The sequence below is a fragment of the Carcharodon carcharias genome, chromosome 4, assembly GCF_017639515.1.
Source record: "Carcharodon carcharias isolate sCarCar2 chromosome 4, sCarCar2.pri, whole genome shotgun sequence".
In the NCBI taxonomy this organism is placed as follows: Eukaryota; Metazoa; Chordata; class Chondrichthyes; order Lamniformes; family Lamnidae; genus Carcharodon; species Carcharodon carcharias.
In genome coordinates this window covers 123,968,633-123,993,727 of record NC_054470.1, presented here as the reverse complement: position 1 = coordinate 123,993,727, position 25,095 = coordinate 123,968,633, and the positions used below count along the sequence as shown (strand labels likewise).

The 25,095-nt window shown below is 42.1% G+C and overlaps 1 protein-coding gene across 6 annotated transcripts in view; it reads right to left on the bottom strand.

Annotated features, from left to right (window-relative positions):
- Positions 1-18,943: 18,943 nt before the first annotated feature.
- Positions 18,944-25,095, bottom strand: part of pja2 (praja ring finger ubiquitin ligase 2) — a 101,847-nt gene continuing 95,695 nt past the window's right edge. For all 6 annotated transcript variants that reach the window (XM_041185559.1, XM_041185564.1, XM_041185558.1 and 3 more), the window contains exon 9: positions 18,944-19,666. In XM_041185559.1, coding sequence (XP_041041493.1) covers positions 19,544-19,666 — 123 coding nt within the window. In that variant the 3' untranslated portion in view covers positions 18,944-19,543. The remainder of the gene's footprint in view (positions 19,667-25,095) is intronic.

The following is a 25,095-nucleotide window of genomic DNA, read 5'->3' as shown; positions in this document are numbered from 1 at the left end:
AATAAATTTTCATTCGGAAAGGTATGGGTTAATCAAGGAAGCCAGCATGGATTTGTTAAAGGCAAAGTATATCTGACTAATTTGACTGAATTATTTGATGAAGTACCAGAGAAGGTTGATTAAGGTAGTGCATTTGTTGTACATTTCAACTTTCAGAAGGCTTTCGACAAATGTTAAGATGATGGAAACTCTTAAAATTAAGGGGAAAGTAGTGGTTGGTTTCAAAATTGGTTCAGTGTCAGGAAGCAGAGATTGGTGGTGGTTTTTCAGACTGGGATGCGGTTTGCAGTGAGTGTTAGCCAAGGGTCAGTTTTGGGCCTTAATAACTGCAATCCCTCATCACTGGCAAGTGTGGCTTAACTAAAACCTTGTACAAGTTGAGCATTACTCCTCAGTTTTAACAAAAGACTTAAACCCAGGTGTAAGCAGCAGCATTATAATGTTTATAAACATAGTAGAAAGGGATGAGAATAGTTGTAGACTTCAAGATGGTTTAAATGGGCAAGTTCAATGTAAAGGAGTGATGAATTTTGGGTGACTAATATGAAGAGCCAGTACACCCATAAATGGCATGATTTTGAAAAGCATAGATGAGCTGAGACTTTGGTAACCATATACAAAAATCCTTAAAGGTGGCAGGGCAAGTTGATAATGTGGTTAAAGAAGCATATGGGTTACGTGGCTTTATAATAGAGGCATAGAATATTCAAATAAATCATGCTTGGACTTTATTAATAATTGGTTAGGGCTTCATTGTTGAAACATCATAAATTTGTCTAAAAGGAGACAGTTCCTTGGAAAACATAAATATTAAAGAGAATAGGGAAGAAGCAGAAGAATGGGATTGGGATAGACAATTCATCTAGAGAGAAAGACCAATGCAGACTTGGGACAGTTAGTCTGTTCTGTTGGAACATTCTATTATTCTTCAGTTTGCAATGACAAAATATGTATCCTTAGATCTATGGCTGCCAACCAATTCCAAGATACAAGACTTGATAATAGTGATTTCTTTCAGAATTCCAGATAGATTATTTTCCTTTTAGACTGGGGATCTTTGAGAAGTTATGTTTTACTGATTCAATTTGAGGATATAATAAAATCAATAATCAATTTTGTTTTCTGTGACCCTGAGCCAATTCATCTTTGTGAAATGTGAAGAATCTGAAATGTGAGTTTACTGATGTAATGTAATTTGTCAGTTGTTCCCAAAGGAGTCCAATAACAGTCAAATGAAGTCACCGTCGCTGTGAAGCAGTCTGGGAAGAGTGTCCTCTGCAGTCACCGTCGCTGTGAAGCAGTCTGGGAAGAGTGTCCTCTGCAGTCACTGTCTCCGAGTGAAAATAAATAAAGTGACATCACAGGAAAACCGTAAGTTCATTGGTTGGTAAGTAACTGCTAGTTTGAACCACCTATTCTAAGTTGATTTCAGATTAAAGGTGACTACTGGGGCCCAGGATCGGCGGCCTAACACTTCAGCTTCAACTCAGCAGAGAGAGCAAGTTCCAGTTGATTTTAAAAATGCATTTTGAATCTCTATGCTAGCTTGCTTTCAGATTAAAGGTAAATAGGAGAAATATTTTACAGATTGATAAACTAAAGACCAGTAGGAAATGTAAAAACAAAATGAAAAAAGAATTAAGTAAAATAGAGATGCAGGGCCAGGCAATGTGTTGTAGCTGCATGATGTGGGATCTGGTGGACCCCATTGTGGTTCCTAGTGACCACATCTGTAGCAAATGTTGGTTGTTCAAGGATCTCCGGCTCAGAGTTGATGAGTTGGAGTCTGAGCTTCGGACACTGCAACACATCAGGGAGGGGGAGAGTTACCTGGACGCTGTGTTTCAGGAGACAGTCACACTCCTTAGATTAACTACCTTAAATTCAGCCAGTGGTCAGGGACAGGAGGGTGTGACTATGAGTGAGGAAGGTAGAGGGATCCAGGAAGTAGCACTGCAGGAGCCTCAGCGCTTGCCCTTATCCAAAGAGATTCTTGCTCCCTGTGTGGACAAGAGCGGGAACTATAGGGAGGATGAGAAAACTGACCATAGCACCATGGTACAGGGAGCTATTCAAGTGGGGGGAGAAAAGAGAAATGTAGTTGTAATCGGGGATAGTATAGTTAGGGGAATAGATACTGTTCTCTGTAGCCAGGATCGAGAGTCCTGAAGGCTGTGTTGCCTACCTGGTGCCAGGGTTAAGGATATCTCATCTGAGCTGGAGTGGGAGGGGAAAGATCCAATTGTCATGGTCCAAGTTGGTACCAATGAAATAGGTAGAACTAGGAAAGAGGTTCTGCTGAGAGAATATGAGTAGCTAGGGGCTAAATTAAAAAGCAGAACCAAAAAGGTAATAATCTCCGGATTACTACCTGAGCCACGAGCTAATTGGCACAGGGTCAATAAGATTAAAGAGGTAAATGCATGGCTCAAAGATTGGTGTGGGAGAAATGGGTTCGAATTCATGGGGCATTGGCATCAGTACTGGGGAAAGAAGGAGCTATTCCGTTCGGACAGGCTCCACTTGAATTATGCTGGAACCAGTGTCCTGGCAAATCACATAACTAGGGTTGTAGATAGGGCTTTAACCTAAATAGTAGGGGAGAGGGTTCAGTTACATAGAAATATTAAAAAAAACAAAGTTTAAGGAGAGGGTAAGAGTGCAGGTTAGTGATAAGGCTGATTGTTAGCAAAAAGTGAAAGGAATGGACAGAGTGTGTGAACACCATATTGCACCAATGAATCATTCATATAAGAGTAGGGAAATTTTACAATGGGGCAAACTTAAAGGCTTTGTATCTGAATGCACGTAGCATTTGGAATAGAATTAATGACTTAACAGCGCAAATAGAGATAAATCTGGTGATGATTACTGAGATATGGTTACAGGGAGAAGAGGTTTGGGAGTTGAATATCCAAGGGTACTCAGTGTTTCGGAAGGATAGGCAGGAAGGAAAAGGAGGTGGTGTAGCTTTGTTAGTAAAGGAAGAGATCAGTGCTATAGTGAGGAATGAGATAGGCACTGGAGAGCAAGATGTAGAGTCAGTCTGGGTAGAGATAAGAAATAGCAAGGGAAAGAAGTCCCTGGTAGGAGTAATCTATAGGTCCCCAAACAGTAGTTCAGCAGTAGGGCGCGGTATAAACCAGGAAATAGTGGGAGCATGTAAGAAAGGCACGGCAATAATCATGGGTGATTTTATTATGCATATAGATGGGACTAATCAAATTGGCAAGGGTAGCCTCAAGGGAGAGTTCATAGAGTGTATTATAGCTTGTTTCTTGGAGCAATGTGTCGAGGAACCAACCAGGGAGCAGGCTATTCTGGATTTGGTTTTGTGTAATGAGATGGGGTTAATTAATGATCCCAGAGTAAAGGATCCTCTAGGGGAGAGTGATCATAGCATGCTAGAATTTCAAGTTCAGTTTAGAGCGAGAAACTTGAGTCCCACACTAGTGTTCTGGAGTTAAACAAAGGTAACTACATAGGCATGAGGGCAGATTTGGCCTTAGTGGACTGGGCAAGAAGACTACAAGGTAGGATAGTTGATGAACATATTTAAGGAGATATTCAATTCCTGCCATGTAAAATTTATTCCAAAGAGGGAAAAAGATGTTAAGAGGGGGAAAAAGCATCCATGGCTAAGCAAGGAAGTTAAAGATAACATAAAGGCAAAAACTAAGGCATAGCAAATTGCAAAGGTCAGTGGCAGGCTGGAAGATTGGGAAACTTTTAAAGATCAACAAAGGGTTACAAAAAATAAAAATAAAAAGAGCAAAGGTAAATTATGAAAGAAAACTAGTGCAAAATGTAAAAACTGATAGCAAAAGCTTCTGCAATTATATAAATCAAAGAGAGTAACTAAAGTGAATGTTGGTCCCATGGAGGATGAGACTGGGGAATTAATAATGGGGAACACAGAAATGGCAGAGACGCTTAATCAATATTTTGCCTCAGTTTTCACGGCGGAGGACCCTAGTACCACCCCAATAGTAACGGGAAGTGCAGAGGATATAGAGAATAACTTAGAACAATCACCATCACTGGAGAAAAAGTACTGAGCAAACTATTGGGATTAAAGGATGACAAGTTCCCAAGACCTGATGCCCTACATCCCAGGGTCTTAAAGGAAGTGGCAGCGGAAATAGTGGATGCATTGACTATAATATTCCAAAATTCCCTGGGTTCTGGAAAGGTTCCAATGGATTGGAAAAATGCTAATGTAGATCCTTATTCAAAAAGGTGGGGGAGGCAGAAACTATAGACCAGTTAGTTTAACGTCTGTCATTGGGAAATTGTTGGAATCCATTATTAAGGAAGTAGTAATGGGGCATTTGGAAAGTCAAAATGCAATCCATCAGAGTCAGTATGGTAAATTGTGTTTGACTAATTTTTTAGAGTTCTTTGAAGATGTGACAAGCAAAGTGGGTAATGAGGATCCCGTAGATGTAGTAAATCTGGAGTTCCAGAAGGCCTTTGATAAGGTGCCGCACAAAAGATTAATACACAAGATAAGATCACAACAGAGTTAAGGGCAATATATTAGCTTGGATAGAGGATTGGCTAACCAACAGAAAGCAGAGAGTCAGGATAAATGGGTCTTTTTCTGGATGGCAAGCTGTAACCAGTGGGGTGCTACAGGGTTCGGTCCTTGGGCCCCAACTATTTACAATCTATATTAATGACTTGGATTCTGGGATAGAAGGTACTATAAATTTGCAGATGACATCAAAATAGGTGGGAAAGTAAGTTGTAATGAAGAAATAAGAAATTTATAAATGGATATGGACAGGTTAGGTGAATGGGCCAAAATTTGGCAGATGGAGTTTAACGTGGATAAGTGTGAGGTTATCCATTTTGGTCATAAGAATAAAAAGGTGACTTATTATTTAAATGGAGAGAAACTTAAGAATACTTCAGTGCAGAGGGATCTGGGTGTCCTCGTACATGAATTGCTGAAAGATAGTATGCAGGTACAGCAGGTACAGCAGGTAATAAGGAAGGCAAATGGAAATTTTGGCAGTTATTGCGAAGGGAATAGACTATAAAAATAGAGAAATGTTGTTGCAACTGTACAAGGCATTGGTGAGACCGCATCTGGACTACTGTGCACATTTTTGGTCCCCTTACTTGAGGAAGGATGTAGTTGCATTTGAGGCGGTTCAGAGGAGGTTCACTTGATTGATTCCAGATTCTTGTCTTATGAGAGATTGCGCAGTTTGAGCCTACACTCACTAGAGTTTAGGAGGATGAGTAGAGATCTAATTTAGGTATATAAGATGCTAAAGGAGATAGACAAAGTAAACGTGGAGCGGATGTTTCTCCTTGGGCATTCTAGAATGAGATGCCATAGTTTTAGGCTGACCGGTGGTAGATTTAAATCAGAGATGAGGAGGAATTACTTTTCTTAAAGGGTTATGAATCTGTGGAGTTCACTACCTCAGAGTGCAGTGGATGCCGGGACGCTGAATAAATTTAAGGAGGAAATAGACAGATTTTTAATTAGTAATGGGTTGAAAGGTTATGGGAAGAGGGCGGGAAATTGGAGTTGAGGCCGAAATGAGATCAGCCATGATCGTATTGAATGGCGGGGCAGGCTCGAAGGGTTGAAATGCCTACTCCTGCTCCTAGTTCTTATGTTCTTATGTTAGATCACAAATATTGCACATCATTTTGTTTGCACTTCTAGTAGTTTAACACGCTGAATTGGAGAGGAGTAGATGAGGCTGGCATTCTAATCATATTATTAAATGGAGCAATGAGGAGAACCATTAAAGATTTAGCAGATGAGGCAATTACGTGATCTGAGAACTGAGTGCTTTGTAAACTGAATGCTAAAGTCGGGAATTTGGTGCCAGTGAGAACTCAGTGTGGAGGGGGACAGAGATACTGCTTTTTATCTTTGCTTTTCCTCCAGTAGCTAGTAAGTCTTCTATTGCCTCCAAGCTGGGATACTGTAACTTGCTATTACTTTACTAAATTAGTAACTAGTTAACTAAACACATAAATATAAACATGGCAGGTCAGGTGGTGTGCCGTGGCTGCAACATGAGAATATCTGTGGAAAGCATTGCAAACCTAGATAAGCTACAAACATTATAGTGCATCAGGAAGGGGAAGTCTTTGTCCAGAAGGTAACCCCTTAGGTTAAGTAGAACTTTAGAGTTGGTCAATGTTCAGGGACAGGAAGGTCCGACTATGAATCATGCCAGTATGGGGATCTGGGATATAGCTATGGAAGAGGCCCGGCCCTTAACTTTGAACTATGAAGTACTTGCTACTTGTGTGGATGAGAATAAGGACTGCAAGGTCTATGTGCAAACTGACCATAGCACCATGGCGCAAGAAGTCATTCAAGTGGGTGGAGTAAAAAGAACTGTGGTAGTCATAGGCGACAGTACAGTCAGAGGGATAGATATTGTTCTCTGCAGCTGCTACTGGAAGATCAAAGGTTGCATTGTCTGCCCGGTGCCAAGGTTATTAGAGACATCTCCTCCTGGAGACAATCTTTGATTGAGAGGCTGAAAGATCCAATTGTCATGATCCACGTAAGAATGAATGATGTGGGTAGAACTAGGAATTACGTTCTGCTCAAAGAATCTGAGGAGTTAGGGTCCTAACAAAAACACAGAATCTGGATTGTTACCTGAACCACGTGTCAGCTGGCATAGGGTCGAGATTAGAGAATCAAATAAGTTGCTCAAAGAGTGGTGTGAGAGGAAAGGGTTTTGATTCATGGGGCACTGGCATCAGTACTGGGGAAAGAAGGAGCTTTTCTTTTGGGATGGGCTCCAATTAAAGCAAACTGGGATCCCGGTGTTCTGCTGAATTGCATAACAAGGGCTGTGAATGAGGCTTCAAACTAAAAGGGGGTGGAGGAGACAGGTAAAGGGAGATTTAGAAATATAAAAAGTCAAGGCAATAGAGCAGAGTAGTAATTTAGTAAAGACAGAGTGGGGAAGGAAGGGACAGAGAATTTAATGGTAATAATGCACCAGCGAATAAGGTCCATGCAAAGAATAACAGTTATTCTTTGTGTATTCAGATAATAAGGTAGAGGAACTAATGACAAATAGAAATAAATAGCTTAGATCTAATCACCATTTCAGAGACATGGGCCAGCAATTTACTTATGGAGCAGGCTGGGTGGGAGCCGGCAGGGGCGGGCGTGGAGCTGATCGCCGCCCGTGATCGTCTGTGTGCCGCCATTTTACACGGGCGGGCCAATTAAGGCCCACCCAGCACAGCGCGCAGCCGGTAGTGCTCATGCTACTTGTGTGGGTGGGGGCAGGAGGGAGAGTTGATGCCTGTGGAATCTCCCTGAGGACAGAGCTACCTCAGGGACATTGAATAGACAATAAAAAACTTTCATAAATGATGTTAAAATTTATTTAAACATGTCCCCTCATGTGACAGTGTCACAGGATTTGGGACATGTTTGTAAAGGTGGGGAAATTATTTTATTGATTTTATAAAAGCTTCAGAAAACCTCATCATGCCCATGGTTGAGTTTTCCTGAAAAATGCAAAGGCCGTTTGGGCTTTTTGGCTGTCCGTCAACATTAAGGTTGGACCGGCCTTAACTAGTTTAATTACATTCTTAATGGCCTTAATAGGCTAACATTTCGGCAGGTGCGCAGCTGCCTCAGGCACACGCCCATCGAGCGAAATATTGAGATGACGCGCGATGACATCAGGACCCATGCCCAACATCATCGCACATCATTTTACGTGTTGGCGTGTCAGGCTCGCCCCCACATGCCGACTGGAAGATTCAGCCCATGGTTACAAGGTAGCCAAGGTTGGGAAATAAATATTCAAGGTATGCAACATTTTGAACTGATAGAATGGAAAAGGAGGAGTAGACCACATAGTAAAGGATTACAAAAGGACAATAAGGATCTTAAATCAGATTAAGAAATGGAATCCGGAATCAGGGGATGTGATGACAGAGAGGTATTATTGCTGGACTAGTAATCTAGAGACCCAGGGTAATGCTCTGGGGACTGGGTTTGAATCCCACCAAGGCAGTTGGTGGAATTCAAATTCAATAAAAACTTTGGAACTAAAAGTCTAATGATGACCATGAAACCATTGTCGATTGCTGTAAAAACCCATTTGGTTCACTAATGCCCTACATGTGACTCCAGAGCCACAGCAATGTGGTTGACTCTTAAATGTCCTCTGAACAAGGGGATGGGCAAGAAATGCTGTCCCAGCCAATGTTGCCCACATCCCATGAATGAATATAAAAACAAATTGGGGACAAGGGTCAGAAAATGCTGATGGGAGTAGGTAACAGTAATGATACCATTGGACAGAGCATTAAGCAAGAAATAATCGGAGCTTATAACAAAGGCAGTGTAATAAACATGGGGCTTTAATCTTCATATAGACTGGACAAATCAAAAAGGCAAAGCTAGTCTGTAGAATGCTTTCGCAACATTGGTGGATTCAACTAGGAATAAAGTTATGTTAGGTCAAGTATTGTGCGATAAGACAAGTTTAATTAGCAATCTTGAAGTAAAAGATCCTCTGGGAAATTGTGATCATAATGTAATTGAATTCCATATTAAATTTGAAAGCAACATACTCCAATCCCAAATTAAAATTGTAAACTTAAACAAAGCCAATTGCATAGGTATGAGGGGATAGCAGGCAAAGGTTGATTTGATAGACAAAAGGTATAGCAGTAAGTAAACAATAAGAAATATTTAAAGAAACAATTTAACATGTTCAAGAAAAACATTGCATTAAAAAACAAAAACTCAGCAAGAAAGAGCCATCCGTGCATACTATGGAAGTTACACATAGTTTTAAGTTAAAAGAAGAGGTTTATTATGTTGCAAAAAATAGTAGCAAGCCTGAGGATTGGGATGTTTTAGAAACCTGCAAAGGGTACCAAAAAAGTTGAGAAAAAGGGGAAAAATTGAATATGAAAGTAAACTATTCAAGAATATAAAAACAGATTGCAAGAGCTTTTACAGCATAGAAAAAGAAAAGTAGCTAAAGTAAACCTTGGTCGCTTCAAGACAGAGACAGGAGAATTTATCATGGGGAATGAAGAAATGCAGATATTGAAGAAATATTTTATGTCTGTCTTAACTGTAGAAGACATAAATTATATCCCAGAAATGGAGGTACCAAGGGGCTAATGAGTTAGGAACTTAAGGTAATTAATATCAGCAGAGAAGAAGTATTGGAGAAACCTAAGGGACTAAAAGCTGACAAATTCCGAGGACCTGATGGCCTACATCCTAGGACTCTAAAAGAGATAGCTGTAAAGGTAGTGGATATACTGGTTATGATTTTCCAAAATTCCCTAGATTCTAGAATGGCCCCAGCAGGTTGGAAGTAAACAAATGTAACTCTGGTATTCCAGAAAGGAGGGAAAAAGAAAACAGCCGAACGCGAGTCATCAGTAAAATGCTGGAATCTATTATTAAGGAAGTCTTAACAATCACTTTGAAAATCATAGTATGATCAGACAGAGTCAACATGGTTTTACAAAAGGAAAATCATGTTTGACAAATTAATTAGAGTTTTTTGAGGAAGCAACTCAATGGCTGTCTTTTGATTCAAGGATGACATCTATTCAGGGTCGCGAGTTTCTGCCATGGGCCTTCGTGTGCCTGAACAGGTTGATTCTCGATCCGCAGATCTTTGGGCAGAAGGGCAGGACATCCCATTAGGTAGTGGGATCTGGAGTGCAGGATTTGCTTTTTTTTCTTTCCTTCTCTGCCACAGCTCTGCCTCATCAATAAAGTACTTGGACTCAAATTATGATACAGGTTTGTAGACAAGTTGACACCATTCTGAATGATTGGGAGCAAACTCATCCCAGTCAATAATTTCAGTGCTGCCATGCTTCAAGGAGAGCTGCAGAGTATCTTTTAAACATTTTCTTTGACCTCTCCTGGAATGTTGGCCACTTGAGAGTTGAGAAAACAGGATCTGGCAGGCAAGGCAGTTTTTGGCCATCCAGATAGTATCCAGTCCATTGAAGCTGATTTTGTAGTTTTGCCTGAATGTCTGTGGAGCTGGCTTCAAGAAGGACACTAACATTTGTTCGATGGTTCTCTCATTGAATCCAGAAGATGTGGCAGAAGCAATGCTGATGGAACTTCTTTTGTGCTTTTATGTGTCACTGATAGTCTAGGTCTCACTGCAATACAGGAGTATGGTGATGACAAATGCTCTGTACTCTAGGATTATCGTTGATTTATGCAGGAACTTGATATCAAACACTCATTGCCGTAGTTTGTAGAAGGCTGAGTTGGCACAGCTGACCCGCTGTTGGATCTCCTCGAGAATGGTGGCTTTTTGAAAGAGGTGGCTGCCAAGGTACTGGAAGTGCTCAACATATTCCAGTCTCTCCTTCAACATATATGGGAGGTAGAATATTTGGCTGAACAAGAATGCGTTGATATGAGGTTTTTTCTTCGCAATATTCTGGAAGAGGCTGAGTTTCTTGTATGCAGAATCAAAGAGATCGAGAGTGGTTGGAAAATCTGGTGCAGAGTGGGCAACTACTTTGCAGTCATCCACAAACTTGTAGATCATGTATATTTATGGTAGTCAGTTTAGCTTTGTCACAGAGGCAGCTGAGGTTAAAGAGTTTTCCATCTAGGCGGTTCCTATGGATCTGGGAGGCAAAAGAACTGCCCCCAATTCAGGAATGTGACCATCTTAACAACCTTCAAGAAAGGAGATAAATCATGCTGTGCAAACTGTCAAAGTGTTTCCCTCCTGTTCATAGCAGGAACAATCCTAAAATACATTCTCTTCAATCACCTATTCGCTGTGGCTGAGGAAATCCTCCCAGAGACACAGTGTGGTTTTAGACCTTCCAGAGGACCCTCCAACATGATCTTTGTTGCTTGACAAACCCAGTAAAATGCTGAGAACAACACCAGAACTCTTCATTGCATTTACAAACCTGACCAAAGCATTTGATCCAGTAAATCGCAAGGGTCTCTGGATTGTACTCCAAATCTTTACCCATCCAAGAAACTTCATCACAATCCTGCAATTGCTTCATGATGATATGACTGCAAACATCTTAAGCAGGAGATCTGAAACAGTCACCTTCAAAATCTGGATTGGGATCAAGCAAGTCTGTGTGATAGCTCCCATACTATTTACAATCTACCTGACAGTGGCTATTTACTTCATCAAAGGTCAACTGCCCTCTGGTGACAACATTATATGCTGTCTAGGATGCAACCAGAAGGGTAAATAAAGGGGAATCAGTAGATGTAGTATCCTTGGAGGTACCACATAATGTGAATACACAAGATAAAGACTCAATTAATTAGAGATAATATATTAGCATGAAAGGATTGGTTAACAGATGGGAAGCAGAGTAGAGATAAATGGAGCATTTTTAAGTTGGCAGGCTGTGACTAGTGGAGTACTGCAAGGATCGGTGCTAGGGTCTCAGTTATTTACAATCTATATTAATGACTTAGTCAAAGAAATTGAAAGTAATGTATGTTTGCTGATGATACAAAGTTGGGTGGGAAGGTAAATTGTGAGGAGGACACAGAGGCTACAAAGAGGTCAAGTGATTGGGCAGCAAAGTGGCAGATGGAGTATAATGTTTGGACGTGTGAGGTTATTCTCTTTGGTTGTAAGAATAGAAAAACAGAATTTTTTTTAAGTGTAAAACTTGTAAATTTTCAGAGCCTTGGGTGTACTCGTACAAGGAACACAGAAATCTAGCATTCAGATGCAGCAAGCATTTAGGAAGTCAAATAACATGTTGCTGTTTATTGTTGCAGTACAATAAGGATGTCTTGCTACAATTATATGGGGCTTTAGTGAGATCACACCTTGAATACTGTGAAGCTTTGGTCTCCATATCAAAAGAAAGATATACTTGCCTTAGAGGTGGAACAGTTAATGTTCACTTGATTGGCTCCTGGGATGATGGGATTGTCCTATGATGAGAGCTTGAGTAAGTTAAGCCTCTACCGTCAGAAGTTAAAAGATTGAGAAGTGATCTCATTGAAATATCCAAGATTCTGAAGGGGCTTTGCAGGGTAGACACTGAAAAGTTGTTTCCCCGGCTCAGAAATCCAGCCTCAGGATTAAGGGGTTGATCATTTAGGACTGAGAAAAGGAGCAATTTCTTCACTCAGATCGTTGTGAATCTTTTGAATTGTCTACCCAAGAAAGTTGTGGGTACTCAAACGTTGACTATATTCAAGGCTAAAATCAATAGTTTTTTTCATCTGTTAGGGTATCAAGGGATATTGGAGCTGACAAGAAAGTGGAGTAGAGGTAGATCAGCCATAATTGTATTGGATGGTGGAGCAGCTTGAAAGATCAAATGCTCTAATCCTGCTCCTATTTGTTATATCCTTATGTAAACTACTGCTTGCCATTTAAACCATTTTATTGCCTTCCTTCTGTTTACAGACGGTAAATACACATTCTAGTCCAAACCAGACACCATCCTGACTTGGAATTATATTGCTGTTCCCTCACTGTTGCCGAGTCAAAATTCTGGAACTCCCTTCCTAATATTACTATGGGTGTACATACACCATATGGGCTGCAGTGATTCAAGAAGGTGGCTCATCACCACCTTCTCACGGGCAATTGGGAATGAACAATAAATTCTGGCTTTCCAATGACATTCACATCTTACGAAAGAATATTTAAAAAAAAAAAACTACCATTGTTTGCTGGGGCTGCCACATAGAAGCAGCAAAGGTTATAAAGTCCTCATACTCTTTCCATCCCAGTTGGATCAATCACATACCTACTGAAAGCCTCAATCTTAATCTTGCTGCACCATTGGGATGTTTCTGCCGCTTTTAAGGATCTCTTCCATGCCGCATTTTCAAACCTTGAGCTGCCAAACTCCTTCTTGACAGTGGGAATCAAGGAACTGAGTCAGGAGGGATGGATGGATTCTGAGAGCCAGGTAGAAGTCCCATCCTGATGAAGCTCTCTTACCCAAAGTTAATTCTTTTATGCTCTACTTGAAATAAATCTGATCCAAGATTAAATGCACTAAAAATTAAAAATTTCCTGTTGTGTAATTATATGTAAGTAAATAACAATTAATTCATATATGAAAAACTGGAGGATACAGCCTAGGACCCAGAGAGTGTAACTGAAAACCACTGATATTTTAAAGGGACATCATCCATGAAAGAGATTTACTACCTTGAAATGAAAGGACATTCCTAATCGCATGTGGACGATGAAAGAATAAGGAAGAATTTATTGGGTTGGTAGTCAGAGTCCTTTCCAATTGCCAACAAGTATCTAAAATTGTAGATAAGCTGTCTGTGATTTTCCGCTAAATGCTGGTAATGGGCGGTGACTCAAAAAATGTACTCATGTATGTACTCTTTTTCTTACAACTGACACTATGCCTTTGAGCTCAAAACATGAATTTCTGATGAAAGACATCTGGTTGGGCAGGTATAGCTAAAGGCAAGTTTTGTTTGTTATCCACAATCAATGCCAAAATACTGCTTTGAAATTATACTTAACCTATGCATGCATTCCCTTTTTCTAATTCTAAATTTCAGAGGACTGTTAAGAGCCAGCCATCTTCATATGGAACTAGTCACATATATGTCAGACCAAATAAGGACAGCAGGTTTCCTCTACAGCACATTTTGTGAACCAGTTGCATTTTTACCACAGTTTTAACAGCTTCATAATCATTTTTACTGATATTAGCTTTATATTTCCAACTATTTTTAACCTGAACTTAAATTCTAATTGCCATGGTGTGATTCAAACTGCTATTCATAACCATTTCATCCCCTAAATAATTATGATGGTTTCTTGTTAATTCTTCTTTCCCCACTTCCCCATCTTTCTTATCCACATAACTATGAAAATGAATTTTGATATAAAATTCACAAATTTATTGTCTGTATATTAATAAGAAAACACATCCTAATACACTCTGTTAGCATAAGAAATAAAGAGAATCAACTTAGGTTTTCAAAAATTTAAGTATACCAAGTACATATGTATATATACATATGCACAATATAAGTGCATAAGGAAAGCACCATACGGCCTGTATGTTTCAGAGCCAGTTTCACCATATCTTCTGATTTGATTCACCTTTGCATTAAAAGTGTCCAAATGCAGTAAAATGATTACTAAAATATTTTTATACTGAGAAGAATTAGACAAGTCTCATGGCAATGGCAGGGGAGGGGAGTGTGTCTCACTTCAGAGGCTGTTTGGAAACTACACCATATCTTCCGGGCCCAGTGTAATTAATTATGCATCTGAGAGTCTTGCGCTGTCTTCTGTGTGGAGCAGGCTTGATGGCGTGCGTCGCACCGTCATATCCAGGCGCCAAATTTAAAAGGTGCCCAGGCCTCCACAATATCAGACCAAAAACAAAAAGATATCTGCAAGGTCATCTGCTGGTCCAGCTCCAAAATTTCGTGAGGCCTCCCTGTGTCTCCTCCTCAACCATATTGAGGCGCGCAGGAATGTGATGCCCCTGCCTGATGTGAGGAGGAGGCTAGGAAGGGGCACCAATGCTGCATGGGCGCTGGTGGCCGACGCCCTCAGTGTCCGGGGGATGCACAAGAGGTCAGCAACACAGTGCAGGAAGATGATGAATGACCTTATTCGCTCCACCAGGGTAAGTCTCATCAGATGGTCACATAAACCACAAACACTCCAACATGTCAGAGTCCAAGGCCCAGAGGCAACGGCATGTCCTGCCTCACAGTTCCACTTCAGTGCATCCACACTGTGGTGGAGTGCCCACTGTGCCTCTCTCATCCTTCAGCAGACATGGAACACGGCATGGGAGCGGAATGGGTGTTGCTTGTGTGTGTGTGTGTGTGTGTGTGTATGGGGGGTGGGGGGGCGGTGCAGGGAAGGAGGGTGGGAGTTGGTTGGGGGGGTGAAGGGGGAGGGGAAACCAGCCGAGGCACAGAGGGAACCAGCAACCTCCGCAAATCACATGCCTGTCTGAGCGCATCCCTTGCATGTGGATTTGCTCAGTGCTCTCAAGGGAGCTGGTCCACAACCTTTCTGCCCAATTCGCACCAGAACAAAAGTGGGCTATCTTACCGTGGGAGGTATGATAAATGAACCAATTTCGAATGGTCCAATCCATGCAACATGAACACCTCTCAAGCATGTTCTCTTCTTTGAGCAGGAGAAGCTCCATCACGAGCTTGGGGAATGTGAGATGTTGGCTTGGGGGGTCGGTGGGGGGGGGGTGGCAGCTTCAGCTGAGCTTCCTGGCTCTCAGAGGACTGCTAGTGAAGAGGCATCTGTGAAGTCCAAATCAGATGATCACTGGCAAGGCTGGCACTTATTGCCCATTTCTAGTTGTCCTGAACTGATTGGCTAGCTAGGTAATTTCAGAATTACCTTCCAAACCATGGTGGAGAGTCAGCAAGAGACAAGGAAACATCACGTAGAGCTGTTGGAAGCCCTCACAAAGTGGCAGGCAAGTTGGAGGAGTCAGTCTGCCTGCTCTCTGATGAAGTGGTGCCAACTTGAGCTTGCATGGAGGTCTCCATAGGGAGGATGGGAGACCCTCGTCCAGCAGAATGCCCAGTTTCTACTGGACATGCGTGCAGACCTGCTCTACATTGTCATTGCCATGGGTGAGTTCATGCAGTAGCTACATGAGAGGGGAATGGGGCACCTCAACATCCCTCCAGGTGCCCCTTCCCCTCAGGAGGTCAGGCCAGGGTTGTTGGGTACCCAAAGGGAGGAGGAGCAGCAGCTGAACTGCCCTAGGCCATCCACTCAGGACTCTCACAGGTTGCCCTTTGCCCATGTCCCCTTTAACCTAGTCCTCTGTCACTGCAGAGGGAGCAGCTGGCCCACAGGGTGACAGTCAAAGAGGGCCCCGGCTTTCCAGAGGCTGGCCACTGAAGTCATCAAAGGAACAGGGCAAACAACTCCACAGGCTGCCTCCACTCATGCAGTAGATGTCAGGGCAGCACCTAGAAGAAATGGTAGGCAACGTAAAATCAAGAAAATTTAATCTTGTGATTTCACAGGTGAATACTGTCACTGTATTAGCTGCAAGTTTATTCATTCTCACTAAATAATGATTACTGTTGTCATTCAGCATTCTTATACAGGCTTGTGAAACCTCCCCCAGTACTAGCAGTTCAGCTGTCCGCAGCCGGACCATGAGTATTCTGGAGGGAAAAGTGTCTGTGGCAGGGCCTTTCAGAGCCTCATGCAAGTACTCTTCCACACACGTGGAGCCTTCATCCATCATGTTCATCTCAATGTCCCGAGCACTTTCAAAGCTGCCTGCTGGGGTTCTCTTTTGGCTGTCCAACTGAGCTGACAACTCCGCCCACCCACTGACTGCATTCCCATGCAGCACCTGTGCTCATCCAATACAAGGCTCATTTTTGATATCGCAAGGATGTCAGTAGTTAGATTTCTGATGAGCCCCCCCACGATTTCCCCTCCCCCAGTCACCCATGACCTTTCCCCCATAACAATAGACCAACCTGGTTTAACCTTCAACCTCCCCACCATCGAATTCCAGCCCAAACCCTTCTCATTCCAGGATGACTAGGTGAATGTCCAAATTCCCTGCCTTCCAGAGTACCCCATCCACCTCCTTGCCACCCCCAGGGTCTGTTTGCCTCTGTGTCTCCAACCACCCTCGCCGTCCCCTTCTACCGTTACTGATGCACCCTCATCTTCCCACACTACTGGCTCCCTCTGCCCCGTCACTCTAACCAGCCCCTCCTACCATGTTCACCCTCAGTTCACTCCCAGGAGGCAATCATTGACTCCATAAACCCCTCCCTTGCATGTTGTGAGAATGGATGTTATTTTTAAAATATTTAGGGGACCATTGTGTTATTCTGTAAAGAAGGCTGGGTGTCTGTATGTGTGTAATTTAATTAAACTGGGCAAGAGTTTGATGAGAGTCAGGCTCACAGGGTGCTTGGAAACATGAAAAGGGTAAAGGTGTTAAGTTTGAAGTACAAGTAAATAGGTTAGATCTAACATTTGCATTTTTAGACAAGTTGGGTAGTTGCTGAATTTCAAAGGAGAGTCAGAGGTGACAGAAAATGTTTGCATGTTGCAAGAGTCCATAGATAAATAGTAGTGGGGATATACTTTTATTGATCCAAAAGCAGAGACAAGATGGAAACATGAAAGATCTTATATTTGGAAGGGTTTGAGTTTCAAAGGGGATTGAAATGAAAGGGGGAAAAGGTATTACTGTGGATAGCTGTTGAGCTGTAGAGAGCTAGAGATAGCTATTGAGCTGGATAGGTGTCGAACCGTTAAGCTATTTTCAGCTATTAACAGTCTTCAGCTGCAGCAAGCAGTTTTATTCTGAAATGAATTCTTTAGCAAAGTGGAAGTGAATACAGGTCGTGTGGTACATCTTTATTGAAGCTACAGTCTGCCTTGTGATATTATTGGGTTTCATATTTAGATATCTAGACAGGTCTGTTGCCTGGAAAGTGCTTCCTTGTGGTTTTGACCAAGCAGAGTATTTTGGGGGAATGTTTTGTAAGACTAACCTTAACTGTGTAACTGTAATCTTGTGTGTTTAAGATTTTTTTTTGTTAACAAAACTTTTGGGTTTTTAAAAATTAAAAGTGTTACTGGATCTGTTACTGCTGAGATCAGTACGTGTTCTTCTCATTATTAGAATACAAAGTAAAAAGGTTGTGGCCGCTAAGCCAAGATTCCCTCTGGGATTTGTTTTGCACAGCAATTACCACAGGCTGTGGTCATAATAACGTTCACCTAGACATTCCAGTACCCCCCCCTCGCCACCTTACACCTTCCTCCCTCCTTACTTCACCCTCATTCCTCCTTCCCCAGCCCACTCTCCCTCCTCTCCTGGATACGTGCCCCTACTCCACATTCCTTCCTCCGCCTGTACTCCCTCCTCCCCCGGACACCTTCCCCCCTCCAAACTCCCCTCCCTTACACATGTCTCCCCACTTGCACCATTCTCCCCATTACACCTTGCCCTCGCTTCGAACTCCCACCCTCCCAAACACCTTTTCACTACCTACCCCCCTTCACCCCCACACCCCACTCTTTGCTACATCCTTAGTTCCATGGCGAAGTCAATAAAGATCCGAAGCAGTGCCGAAGCTTCGGCGAGGTCCATGAAGATCTGAAATCTCAGCGATATCGAAGCTGCTGTGTAGAGACCTGCCACCTTCTATAAGCTGCTTCATGGTGGAGCCATGTGCATGAGGATCCACCCTACCTGCAGTGGACATGTTCCTCCATAGTCCAATAGCTATAGGCCTCTAGCATCATCATCTCCTCGGATGTCCGTGTCCTGAGCAAGGCCCTAAAGGTAAGTCCTGACTTCTGCACATCACACGTCCAGGCATGCTCTAGACTGGCATGTTTTCCCGCTGGCATAACAGAGAATTGGGTGTGGAAAGCAATTCAGGACAGGCCTTCATTTGTATCCCATTAGTGGGATGCAAACTGGCTTCTTGCTGGCCTCCAGCAGGATTTCTGATCCACCATGGTGGGCAGCACTGGAAGATCCTGCTGATAAATTATGCCCGTGTGAAACCAATTTTTTGCCCACCTGCTCCTGACATATTTGGCGTGGTCATGGGAGAATTCTAGCTTATATTTCTCCTTTTGGAAAATTAAATTTTAGTAATAAGTCACTGCACTATTTTCTCTGCAGTTACACGGTTTAAATAAAATGTTTATAAAACAACTTTTTATTTTGAGTTACCAAGTAGATAGTCTGCATGCAATTCTGATTGCTAACTTCACTGAATGATAAACTTAAAATATAGTGATGTACGTCATATGAGATCTCATGGCACTGGTCTCAAATACAGAACAAGGAAGATAATTCAAAGGATTTTAAAAAAAAGTTCCAGTTTTAAACTGTTGAAAATATTTCTTCCTCAGATTTTTGAATTCAGAATAACTATTACATTTAAACAGTATGCCAGAACTTTCAATTTTAATAATGCAGTTTATTGGAGGTGAAACAAATCTCAATACTGTTGTGATATCAGATGATGTCTTCGTTTATGGTCACTGTTCGGGTCACATTGAAAGAAACTAAAGTTTTTTATCCCATGGAATTAAGACAACTTCCTCACGCTCCATCACCCTATGTAAAGTCAGTGTGTTACTGCATTAGACAAAACAAAAAACTTTAGAATTAACTTCCAAAATAAAACTTAATACATTTGTGCCCTAAGCTCTCTGTGCAAATAGATATCAGCATCAAAATACATGATTTTTTGAACCAAAAAGCATATTTAGAATTTCATTTAAACAGAGAAACAAATCAAACACATCATAAGCCCCCACCAAATATTAACAGCAACAAAAGATCTAATTTTCTGTCACAAAAATACAACCATTAATGAAGGGTTTTTTTTACATATAATTATAATGCAGAATTAAACACCTCACCAGTAGTAAGACAGTTTTGTCAGCCTTTAACAAAATAAGCCTACAAGTAAAATCGCAACATATTTTTCATACTTTCTGCTCCTATTTAAATAGTGCAGTTCCCTTTCACATTCATTGGGAAAACTTTGGCTTCAGCGTATTGCAGGACCATCACGGGTAGAAGGAGTGGTCTCTGGTTCTGATAAAAATGCAGTAGTGGCAGCTTCTGGAAGTGTTGATGTAAGAATGTGACGACATACAGGACATGTCCCAGACTGAAATAGAACAAGTAGTCAGTCAGTAAACAATGCAATCTCTCTACTATTCCACTCTTTTCACTCAATTTCCAGTTAGGAATGTTGATCAGCGAACGTTTATGTCAACAGTGAAGAAGAAAAAGATAGCTTCACAGGATTTGAACTTCTGTAATTCCTACAGTATTGCATAACATAAGCACATTAAGAACTAGGAGCAGGTGTAGGCAATTCAGCCCCTCGAGCCTGCCCTGCCATTCAATACGATGGCTGATCTCATTTCGGCCTCAACTCCAATTTCCCGCCCACTCCCCATAACCTTTCAACCCATTACTAATTAAAAATTTGCCTATCTCCTCCTTAAATTTATTCAGCGTCCTGGCATCCACTGCGCTCTGAGTTAGTGAATTCCAGAGATTCACGACCCTTTGAGAAAAGTAATTCCTCCTCATCTCTGATTTAAATCTACCACCTCTGAGCCTAAAACTATGGCCTCTTGTTCTAGAATGCTCCACATCTACTTTGTCTATACCCTTTAGCGTCATATATATCTCAATTAGATCTCCTCTCATCCTTCTAAACTCTAGCGAGTACAGGCCTAAACTGCTCAATCTCTCCTCATAAGACAAGCCACACATTTCTGGAATCAATCCAGTGAACCTCCTCTGATCCGCCTCCAATGCAACTACATACTTCCTCAAGTAAGGGGACCAAAACTGTGCACAGTACTTGCCAATGCCTTGTACAGTTACAACAACACTTCCCTATTTTTAAACTTTATTCCTTTAGCAATAAATTCCAAAATTCCATTTGCCTCCCTTATTACCTGCTGTACCTGCATGCTAGCTTTCAGCGATTCATGCATGAGGACACCCAAATCCCTCTGCACTGAAGCATTATGAAGTTTCTCTCCATTTAAATAACAAGTTGCCTTTTTATTCTTCCGACCAAAATGGATAACCTCACACTCATCCACGTTAAACTCCATCTGCCAGATTTTGGCCATTTCACCTAACCTGTCCATATCCATTTATAAATTTCTTATTTCTTTATTGCAACTTACTTTCCCACCTATTTTGGTGTCATCTGCAAATTTAACTATAGTACCTTCTATCCCTGAATTCAAGTAATTAATATAGATTGTAAATAGTTGGGGCCCAAGGACCGAACTCTGTGGCACCGCCCTAGTTACAGCTTGCCATCCAGAAAAAGAACCATTTATCCCGACTCTCTGCTTTCTGTTGGTTAGCCAATCATTATTGGTGTTCTGAAATTATTATAAATTCTTGTACTGGCTTGTAGTAATTTGTAAATACTGTAACTTGAAATAATTTGTACATAAATTTGATGCATAATCTTATGAATGCACATTATCAATGGAAGACCAAGTTACTGCCGATGTACCCAGCTGGCAAGCAGGCTTCCCCACTGGTAACTGGCCCTCAATTTTTTTTGAAAGAAAATGATATTTATGATAAGGAAACGGCCAATGTAATTAAACCAGTTTATATTTAACCTTTTTTCCTTAGTTCTGTTGAAGAGTCATACGGGCTCGAAACGTTAACTGTATTCCGCTCCGCAGACGCTGTCAGACTTGCTGAGTTTTTCCAGGTATTTTTGTTTTTGTTTTTATGTAATTCCTAGCTTTGCTGAAGAATGTATTAACATTAGAGTGTGGCTCAGTTGACAGCGCACTTACTTCTGAATCACAACGTTCCAGGTTCAAGTCCCACTCAAGGGTTTGAGCATAAGATTCAAGGCTAAAATTCCAGTGCAGTACTGAGGGATCACTGCAGTGTTGGAGATGCAGTCTTTTGAATGAAACTTTAAATCAAGGTTCTATCTGCCTGCTCAGGTGCGTGTAAAAGATCCCATGACAATATTTCAAAACCTTAGACTTAGGTCCTCCGGTCTCACGTGGGACAATGGGCAGCAAAACCTTCTCACCAGTCCCGTTCCATCACTTTCTTTTTCCTAGCCTATGTGGTGTCCCACTCTTGGAAGTCCTCCTTAAATGTGCTTCACCAGGTCTTCTTCGGCTGGTCCCATCTTTTTTTTCCATCTGGTGGTGTCCATTCTACTGCCACTCTGGTGGGGTGTATGTCTGGGTGGCAAAATACATGTCCCGCCAGTTTCAGTCATCCCTCTGTCACAAATTCTTGCAGGTGCTTCTAATCAGTTCTCTGTAGCACCTTTTGGCTGGTGATGTTGTCTCTTCATGTGATGCCCAGGTTCCTACGTAGGCAACCCTGGTGAATGATGTCCAAATTATGTAACATCTTTTGTGTTCTCTTTCATGCCTCACTGACATGGATTGCAGTTGGTACTACCATGGACATATAGAATCACAGCTTCATGGTCATGTTGATGGTGTTGGATGCACAGACCACGTGGCGCAGCTGGAAGACTGATGCTGCTTTGCAGATTCTTGTGTGAGCATTTATCTCTACATGGAGATGTTGTTTCCTAGGTGGTGGAAGTGGTCGTGTCCTTGATGTTCTGTTGCCTGATGGTGATGGGAAGGCCTTGTTGCCATCCAGTCATCATTGTCTTGGTCTTCCTACAAAACAGCAAGAAATAGCAAACCTCAGCAAAGAAAGAATGGCAAAGCCGAGGATGTACGTACGTTGGGAATGGATGAGAGCCGAAAGAAAGTCCCATCCTTGACAAACTCAATCTTCAACACCAAAACCATCACCAGAATTGGCAGATGGAATGTCCCAACAGTTTTCCAGTGCATGAAGATATTCTAGTTGCTGCGAGAAATGAGAATCTATCCACTTGACAACCTAGGCATCAGCAAGATGCAATGAACATGCCTAGGGCAAATCAGCAGTGAGGGCATGACGATCCTGTGCTCCAGGGAAGAAGAACACCACACCTATTGAGTTAACCTCATACTCAACAGATGCTCGATATTAGCATTAGTGGAGTGGAAGCCAGTAAACCATTGCATCATCACTATCCAATTCCACACAAGGCACGCCTAAGTCACTGTTGTGCAAGGTTATGCACCTACAGAGATGGACACAGAGGAGGAGGATGATGAATTTTACCACCAATTGCAAAACACAATGAACAAAGCTATGATATCAAGCTACTGATTGGTGGCCTCAATGCTAAGCTCAACAGTAACCTGCAAGTACTGAACAGTATGATCAGGCCTAATGGGTCAGCAAGCATGTTCAATAGAAATGGTAAGTGCCTCCCGGCCTTCTGCAACAGCAATGGGCTCAGCATTGGGAATACCTTCTCCAAACACAAGGGCATCCACAAAAAGATATGGAGATCTCCAGATGGTAACACCCTGAAGGTGATTGACTATATATGCATCTGCAGCAGATGGAAGCTATTCCTAAAAGAGGTTCAGATTTCTCGAGGTGATGAAAGATCGGACCACCACCTTGTGTTAGGCGGGATCTACCTGAAGCTGAAGAAGGCAACAACCATGGAATCACAAAGGTAATTTGCAATGGGAAACTAGAGGACAGGGACATATCAGTTTCCGGCTGGCCCTCTCCAACAGATTCAAAGTGCTAACGAAGTTGGGCAACATTGAGGGATTAACGAAAGTGCAGAGGTAACCATTGAGCAGAGGAAAGGAATCAACAAAGAATGAAAGATCACTAACCCAAGGTAGAAATTGATTGGTGAAAGACAGTTAGTGAACATAAGAACATAGGAGCACGAATAGACCATTTGGCCCTTTGAACCTGCATCACCATTCAATAAGATCATGGCTGTTCTGGTTGTGTTGTCATTCCACTTTCCTGTCTGACCCCATAACTCTTGATTCCCTTGCCTTACAAAAATCTAACTCTTCCTTGAATAAATTCAATGATCCAGCCTCCACTACTTTCTGGGGAAGAGAATTCCACACGCCATTGACCCTTCAGGAGAAAAAGTTTATCCTCATCTCTGTCTTAAAAGAGAGATGTCTTATTTTTAAACTATGTCCCCTAGTTTTAATCCTCCCCATAAAAGGAAACATCCTCCAAGTATCCACCCTATCCAGTCCCCTCAAGATCTTATATGTTTCAATAAAATCAACTCTCATTCTTCTAAATTCCAATGGGTATAGGACTAACCTGTTCAACCTTTCTTCATAAGACAACCCCTTCATCCCAGGAATGATTCCAGTGAACCTCTAGAGCAATTATATATTTTTAAAAATAAATAGACCAAAACGACACACAGTATTCAGATATGGTCTCACCAAGGCCCTGTACAATTGTAGTAAAACTTCCCTACCTTTATATTCCATTCTTCTTGCAATAAATGCCAACATTCCATTTGCTTCCCTGAACACTTGCTGTACCTGCATACTAATTTTATGTGATTCATATACCAGGACACCTAGATCCCTCTGCACATGGTGAAGAGCAAGACGGGCCGGGAAAAGAACATTGAACAAAGACGAGAACAAAATGAGAGATACAGATGACTGGATAATGCTGTGAAGGAGAGCTGCTTCATCAATGACCTTCCTTCCATCATAAGGTCAGAAGTGGGGATGTTCGCTGATGATTGCACGATGTTCAGCTCCGTTCACGACTCCTCAGATCTGAAGCAACCCATGTCCAAATGCAACAAGACCAGGACAATATCCAGGGCTGACAAGTGGCAAGTAACATTTGTGCCACATAGGTGTCCGGCAATGAATATCTCCAACAAGAGAGAAACCAACCAGTGCCCTTGACGTTCAATGGCATTACCATCACTGAATCCCCTACTATCAACATCCTGGGGATTACTTTGACCAGAAACTGAACTGGACTAGGAACTGGACTAGCCATATAAATACTGTGGCTACAAGAGCAGGTCAGAGGCTAGGAATCCTGTGACAAGTAACTCACCTCCTGACTCCGCAAAGTCTGTCCACCATCTACAAGGCGCAAGTCAGGAGTGTGATGGAATACTCCCTACTTGCCTGGATTAGTGCAGCTCCCACAATACTCAAGAAGCTTGACAGCATCCAGGGCAAAGCAGCCTGCTTGATTGGCACCACATCCACAAACATTCGCTCCCTCCACCAAAGATGCACAGTAGCAACAGTGTGTACGATCTACAAGATGCACTGCAGAAATTCACCTGCGACAGCATCTTCCAAACCCATGACCACTACTATCTAGAAGGACAAGGGCAGCAGATAGATGGGAACACCACCACGTGGAAGTTCCCCTCCAAGCAACACACCATCCTGACTTGGAAATATATCACCGTTCCTTCACTGTCGCTGGTCAAAATCCTGGAACAACCTCCCTAACAGCACTGTGGGTGTACCTACATCACATGGACTAGAGCGGTGCAAGAAGGCAGCTCACCATCACCTTCTCAAGGACAACTAGAGATGGGCAATAAATGCTGGCCCAGGCTACAGGACTGTACAGGAACTGACTGGAACAAGAAGCAACAACACTGTACCAACCAAGGGCAAGAATGGTAGGATG